The 7,143-nt window shown below is 62.1% G+C and overlaps 1 protein-coding gene across 1 annotated transcript; it reads right to left on the reverse strand.

Annotated features, from left to right (window-relative positions):
• Window positions 1-2,253: 2,253 nt before the first annotated feature.
• On the reverse strand, window positions 2,254-6,662 carry LOC120705857 (leucine-rich repeat receptor-like serine/threonine-protein kinase RGI4). Its single transcript, XM_039990394.1, has 2 exons — window positions 3,222-6,662; window positions 2,254-3,109 (listed from the first exon to the last, which is right to left on the reverse strand). Exons 1-2 carry the CDS (start codon window positions 6,088-6,090, stop codon window positions 2,628-2,630), a joined length of 3,351 nt encoding a protein of 1,116 aa, XP_039846328.1. The 5' UTR covers window positions 6,091-6,662; the 3' UTR covers window positions 2,254-2,627.
• Between the last annotated feature and the right edge of the window lie 481 nt (window positions 6,663-7,143).

Genomic DNA, 7,143 nt, shown 5'->3' on the forward strand with positions numbered 1-7,143 from the left:
GCTGGGTTTGGTTTTGTGGCCGGGTGTCCTCTGTGGCCCCGGCCCAAAGTTTGCGCGGTGCATGCAGAGACCCTGAGCCGTGTGTGCGGCCAGGTTTGTTGATGACCGTGGAAAGAAGAGAGGGCCCGTTAATAAGAGATGTTTTGACGGTGCTAAAGATTCGGGGGGTTGGTTTGGCCCGGGAGGCCGGCCCGACCGTGCCGGGCGGGTAAAATAGGTTGGGGTTCGGCCCCAGCCGGAGCCCGTTGCGCGCCGTCAGGGTTACCTAGGGCGTTCGTGCGCTGGTCGCTGTCGCCGGGCTGTGCGCGCAGCCCGCTTCGTGGTGCATGAGCTCGCAGAGCAGACTATGGGGCTGTTCGGATGATTTAAAAGTCGGCTGATTTCAGCTGATTTAATAGTACCATATGAGAAGAAATAAGCCGAAACACAAGCCGGGAAAAGAGAAGCGAACAGGACCTACCCACTCTTTTGTCCCTCCCATCTTTTTTCTTTTCAGAGATTTTTCTCTTTCTCTCGCTGCGTTAAATGGACCCACGCATCACAGGTACTAGCTAATGCGTGGTGATACAAATACATTGGACGTGAGAATAATGCGTAATTAGTTCTCAGAAATAGTTTTATGCTATATTGTTATCAAAAGTATGTGCTGGTACTATTTCTGTAGTCTCGGAAGTACAGCTAACGTTCGTTTCAAAAAAAAAGATGAAAAACAAACTCGTTCTATAAACGCTTGTTTTAATTTCCATGGCAGAGAACAACATCAGCTTGCTGGCTTTATCATAACCCTATTCCTAGCAATAGCACTAGTAAATTCATCAATCCAGATCGTTATCCAGCCTAGCTAAGCTCTCGGCTGCTAGTCTGCTGCTTCTCTCCACTGTTCGCAAGCACGGCGTGGTTCGTGCATCTAATAAGGATCAAGGATCATGCCCACACGGCGGGGGTCGGGCCGGTGATCGATGCGCCCCAAGGCCAGACATTCTCTGGCCCAGACAACCCCTCCTCGCACTGTGCCCTGCCCTGGCATCCCCGCTGCCGCCTCTCGCCCGCACGCGCCAGTGGAGGAGACGCCAAGCTCACCAGTCCGCCCTGTGCCAGCTGCTGGCCCTGCGCAGGACGCAGCGCAGCGGCACTGCGCTGTCGTGGCACTCGGCAATCAGAACGTAGCCGTGTCGATCGTGGCCCCCCATGGCATGGCGATGCCGCTCTTGGCCGGCCTCGATCTGGGACCGGGGATTTGCTGTGCGCCGGATGGGTACTCCTTTTTGGTTGCGCACGTACGCGCCAGGCCAGTGGTCAGCTAGTAGACGATCATTGATCTGGACGGGTCGTTGCGAGCGATCAATAGTGACGGCTGCTCCCCTGCTCCTGCATTACTCGACAGGAGCAGAGCTATCAAGCTAGCTGGATAAGTAGAGAATACTAGAGATAGCTCGTGTGCAAGGCCGGGAGAGAAGGAAAGGGCACGATCGAGCACGCGACAAACCGCTGCAATGTGCCCGTCACTGGCATGTTCCCTCCCCCTTTCGGTGTGGCCGGGCCAGTGGATTTCGACGCACGACGCGGGCGCCTTTTCTCCCCCACCTGAATACCTGATGATGAAACGGTGAACACAACACTAGAACAGAATTTGCAGGCCTATCATTCTTCAATCGCAGAGGAGGACCGGACGTAGCTCATCATGGGCGCAGCTACCTGCATTGCATGCAGTCGGCAAGATTTTATGCTACCATCGATCATTCGATCGAGCCCTACTGGCTACTGTTCTCTCTCTGGCCCATACAGCTGTCGTGGCGCTCGGCAATCAGCACACCGTTCATCAGTAGGCTCGTCGGCTGCTCGAAAAGTAGTGGCGGGTTTTCAGGCGGCCGCATTGAAAAAGAATCGAGGACGACAGCAATATGCTTCGCTATTCATTCAGATCGGCAGTCGCTGCCGCGTCCCTTTCCGTCCAGGCGGCTTCGAACACGCACGACCCGCCGTGCAGGAGCCACATCAGCTGCAGCCTGGTGCCTGGTCATGGTCTACAATTTCAAATGCAAGCAGCATGGCTACCATGTGGGTGTGGACTAGGGTTCAGGAAGGAAGAAGACCAGGGCCATCCTCTTCTACGTCGTACCACCTGTTTCTGTCCTCTCATGGCGACCTCACCACCCGAACGATCGAGCCGCCGATCCCGCCATCGCACGGCTGGGATCGTCGCCGGCAGTGACGGCAGATAGATGCGGTATGATTCGGGACAGTACACAATCATGCCATGCCTCATCGCTCATCGGATTACCAATTCAATTGACTGGGTAACTAACTTCAGTACAAGATGCATTGCGCTACAGCTATGTGTATGGTACAGTGGGACAAGGAATTATTGCTTGCATTGCTTGCTCGATTCATGGCGGCGTGGCGTCGTCTTCTTCTTCCCCACACCACCTTCACCGGCCGGTCCACTTGATCATGACGCCGGTGACCCTGCTTCTACCCTCGCCTTGCCGGCGACCACCGGCTGTTCACAGGCTCGACGGCGTCCAGTTCCAGTTAACGCTACCATGTCATGTCAGTCCTCGCACACCTCGGATCGGAGCCATGGGTTCCTCCTCTTTGGTGCAAGGGCTAGGCTAGGCCACGCGACCTCACATTGAGTAGGCCATCGAGCTGGACTGGGACTGGGACTGCGACTGGGCTTGGGCCGGGCGGGGGAGGGCCGCCGTTTGGTCGGCGGCGGCCCACTTGGCCGAGTCCAGCCTCGCCCCGGCGGACCCGCCGCCGGCCTTGCGCGCCTCGGCGGCGTCGTCGTTCCGGAGGCCGCGCAGCAGCGCCGCCACGTCCTTCATGGTGGGCCGGTCCTCGGGCCGCGCGCTGGCGCAGAGCAGCGCGATCCCGAGCGCCTGCAGCATCTCCTGCACCTGCGCGTCCGGCCGGCCCTGCAGCCGCGGGTCCACCACGCCGGCGGGGTCGCGCTTCTGGTGGAGGTGCTCGCGCACCCACTGCACCACGCTCCGGCCCTCCCCAAACGCCGGCTCCACCGGCCGCCGCCCCGTGATCATCTCGAGCAGCACCACCCCGAAGCTGTACACGTCGCTCTTCGTCGTGATCTTGGTCATGCACCCGTACTCTGCGCGCGCGGATTGGTCAGGATCAAATGGAATTCATCGCAACCGTCAGTTTAGTTTCTTTTGCTGCTGGACCTGTAACGAACGATCGGCTGGGATTCGGCGGCGGCTTACCGGGAGCGATGTACCCGTAGGACCCGGCGAACGGCGGGGGCGACGAGCTGGCGCCGTCATCGGCGACGACCCTGGCGAGGCCGAAGTCGGCGAGGCAGGCCTCGTATCGCTCGCCGAGGAGGATGTTGTCGGCCTTGACGTCGCGGTGGAGGATCGCCGGCGCGCAGTCGTGGTGGAGGTACGCGAGGCCCTCGGCCACGCCCACGGCGATCGCGAGGCGCACCTCCCACTCCACCACGGCGCCGCCGCCGCCGTGCAGCAGGCCGCCGAGGGTGCCGTTCGGGAGGTAGTCGTAGAAGAGGAGGCGCGTCCGGCGGTTGGCCGCCCAGCCCAGGAGCCGCACGATGTTGCGGTGGCGCACCCGCGGCAGCACGCCGACCTCGCAAGCGAACGCCTCCGCCGCCGCCCCGTCGCACGACCGGAACTTCTTCACGGCGATGGTCACGCCGGCCGCGGGCGACGGCACGCTCGCGCGGTACACCGACCCTGACCATCCCTGCCCGATGACGTTCGCCGGCGTCAGGCTGCGCGCCACGTCGCCCACGCTGATCTCCAGCTTCTGGTACAGCGTCACGTCCCACGGCGGCAGCATCTCGGCGTCCTTGTCGTCGCCGGGGCTCGCGCCGCCGAGCGCGGCTCCTCTGCGCCGGCCGACGAGGAGGAACGCCGCGGCGGCGAGGAGGGCCGCGAGGGCGGACAGCAGCACCGCGGTGGCGACCTTGGCGGCGCGCCGCGCCGCGCGCTCGCGGCTGCTGGCGGCGTCGCCAGGGCAGCGCGAGAGGCACAGCCCTGGGTTGCCCTCCACGTCGCTCGTCGGCAGCTTCGCGAAAAACGCCGTCTCCGGCGCGCGGCCGGCGAAGCTGTTGAAGGAGATGTTGAGCGCGACCAGGTTCTGAAGTGCGGACAGCGGCTGGAGATCGCCGGAGAGCTGGTTGTGCGACACGTCGAGCACGCCGAGCCGCACCAGCCCGGCGAACTCCTTGGGTATTGCACCGGACAGGCCGTTGCAGCTCAGGTTGAGGGTAATCTCCAAGCCTGGAATCTTGCCAATGCTCGCCGGTATCGCACCGGACAGCGTGTTGCCGCCGAGGTCCAGGAGCTGGAGCCGCGAGCACGAGCCGAGTTCTTGAGGTATCTGACCCGTGAATCTATTCCCGCCAAGAACGAGCTTCGTGAGCGAGCCGAGCTTGCCGATGTCCGACGGGATCGCGCCGCCGATGGAGTTGTGCGAGAGGTCCAGGTACTGGAGCGAGAGCATGTCGTGGAAGAGCCCCGGCGGCAGAACACCGGTGATGGCATTGCCGTGGAGGTCGACAAAGGTGAGGTTCCGGCAGCCAGCGATCTCGGCAGGGATGGCGCCGGACAACCTGTTCGAGCTGAGGTCCAAGAAGCTGAGGTTGCAGAGCTTACCGACCTCCGGAGGAATCGCGCCGGCGAGGTGGTTGCCGCTGGCCCGGAACCGGACGAGCGACGTGCAGTTGCCGATCTCCGGCGGTATCTCGCCGGACAAGGTGTTGTCGATGAGCAGCAGCTTGGACAGCCGCGGGAGCCGGAACAGGGCGCGCGGGATGGGCCCGGTGAGCGCGTTCTGCGACAGGTCGAGCGACTCGAGGCTCGCGCAGCCGCCGATCTCCGGCGGGATGCTCCCCGTGAGCTGGTTGGCCCAGAGGTAGAGCATGCGCAGCGCCGTGAGCTTGCCGATCTCGGCGGGGATGGCGCCGGACATCTGGTTGTTGTCGAGCTCGAGGTCGGTGAGGTTGGCGCAGCGTGCGAGCTCGGCGGGGATGGGGCCGGACACCTTATTGCCGCTGAGCTGCAGCTCCTGCAGCGACGTCAGGTTCCCCAGCGACGCCGGGATGTGGCCGGTGAGGCCGTTCATGGAGAGGTCCAGCACAGTGAGCCCCGTGCACGCCCCCAGCTCCGGCGGGATGACGCCGACGAGATTGTTTTGCCACAGCAGCAGGTTCCTGAGGTTGCCGAGCTTGCCGAGCTGCGGCGGGATGGAGCCCGAGAGCGCGTTCTCGTAGAGGTAGATGTTGGCCAAGCTGCTGCATTGGCCGAGCTCCGGCGGGATCGGGCCGGAGAGGAGGGCGGTGTAGATGGCGATCGTGTCGAGGTTCTTGAGCCGGCCGAGGCTCGCCGGGAGCGGGCCGGAAATGCTGGTCTCGGCGAGGCCGAGCATGGTGAGGTTGGAGCAGTTGCCGATCTCCGGCGGGAGCGCGCCCTGGAGGTTCTTGTTGCCGCCGCCGCGGATCACCTCGAGGCTGGCCATCTGGCCGATGGACGCCGGGATGGTGCCCTCGAGCTGGTTGTCGTAGAAGATGAGCTCCCGCAGCGCCGTGAGGTTGCCGATGGCGTCCGGGATGGCGCCCTCGAGGCGGTTGGAGTTCACGTACAGGCTCTCCAGCTTGCTCCCCGGCCGGCACAGGCTCGCCGGGATGGAGCCCGTGAGCGCATTGTTGCTGAGGTCGAGGTGCGTGAGCGCCGGCAGGTCCCCGAGCTGAGGCGGGATGGGCCCCGTCAGGTTGGTGCCCGTGAGCACCAGCCGCGCCAGCGTGGCGCCCACCGCGGACAGGTCGGCCGGCACGCCGCCGTGCAGGTCGACGAACTGCAGGCTGAGCTCCGTGACGAGGCCCGAGGCGTCGCACGACACGCCCGTCCACCGGCACGGCGACGCGTCGGAGTCCCTCCAGTCCCCGAGCGCCTCCGCGCCGCCCCGCAGCGTGCGCTTCCACGCCAGCAGCGCCGCGCCCTGCGCGTCCGCGGCGAGCGCGCAGCCCACGCACGCCATGGCGAGCACGCACCGCAGCAGCCACGCGCTGCTCCTCCACCTGCTCCGGCTCCTGCTGCCCATCGCACCAGGAGGCATTCCTCTCCCCTCCCCAGCTAGCTCAGCTCAGCAATCCAATTGCCAGGACCGCACTTGAGAGCAACACTTCTTCTAAAACATGTCCAGAAACAAATTACGCCGTGAAATCGACGAGGAGATGAGGTGAGCTGATGCTGTAGGATCAGCTGCAGCTGGTGTCACTTGCAAATCCGTGTTCTTGCTTGTGCCGGAAGCACCACGGGAAAGTGGCGTGGCCTGCAACTTTGCAAAGCCAGCAGTAGTAGGTGGATTGGTGGCGAGGTTTAAGCCTCCCTGACAGGTTTAGTACCAGAGGGAGAAGAAAGGGAGAGGCACGCCATGGCCAAACCTGCGATTGTTATATGCCAATTGCCAATGGAGGAAGAAAAAAAGAGAGAGAAAGAGGTCAGCTGTGGTAAAGAGAGGGCCAGAGGGGGAGGGAGGGATGGAGCAGGAAACCAGGGAGAAATGGCGGATTAGGTGGCGGCAAGCCGAGCTGGGGTTCAGTTCAGGCTCAACTGATAGCTGCTGGCAATGTAAAGTGCAGGGAGTGGGACTCTGAGAGGGTGTGGCAGGCACTCTCATGTGTGTCTGCAGAATCTCCGGATCCGAGGCCACCGGTTGGGTCAGGCCGTCACCCATGTCCCTCCCCTGTACTTGTTTATTCCGCCGGTTTCGCAAAGCATCATCCAGGACCCTAACCATCAAGTGCACCGTCAGTTAACCACGCTGTTATTTAACTACGTTGATCGCAGGATTAGGGGCTTTGATTTGGTTTCAAATTTTAGAGAGGAGTCACCAACGACCAAATGGTTGTGTGTGTGCCTTTTGCTTTGGCGAATTTGAGTTCATACTCGAAACGAGAGATTCTGAGAAAAAGAGGTGAGACTGGGAGGTGTTTGGCCAATGAGCTCTATTTTAGCAGCAGCAACAAACAGGTTCTCCCTCCAAGGGAAGAGGGTGAGTCACTGTCTCGAGCTGTTGCATCGTATCGCATCAGGCAGTCAGGTCTCAGGTCAGGTAAAAACTCGGCCGTCATGGAAAGGCTGTGATCCTGCGACGTATGGTTGGTAC

The sequence above is a fragment of the Panicum virgatum genome, chromosome 5K, assembly GCF_016808335.1.
Source record: "Panicum virgatum strain AP13 chromosome 5K, P.virgatum_v5, whole genome shotgun sequence".
Classification (NCBI taxonomy): domain Eukaryota; kingdom Viridiplantae; phylum Streptophyta; class Magnoliopsida; order Poales; family Poaceae; genus Panicum; species Panicum virgatum.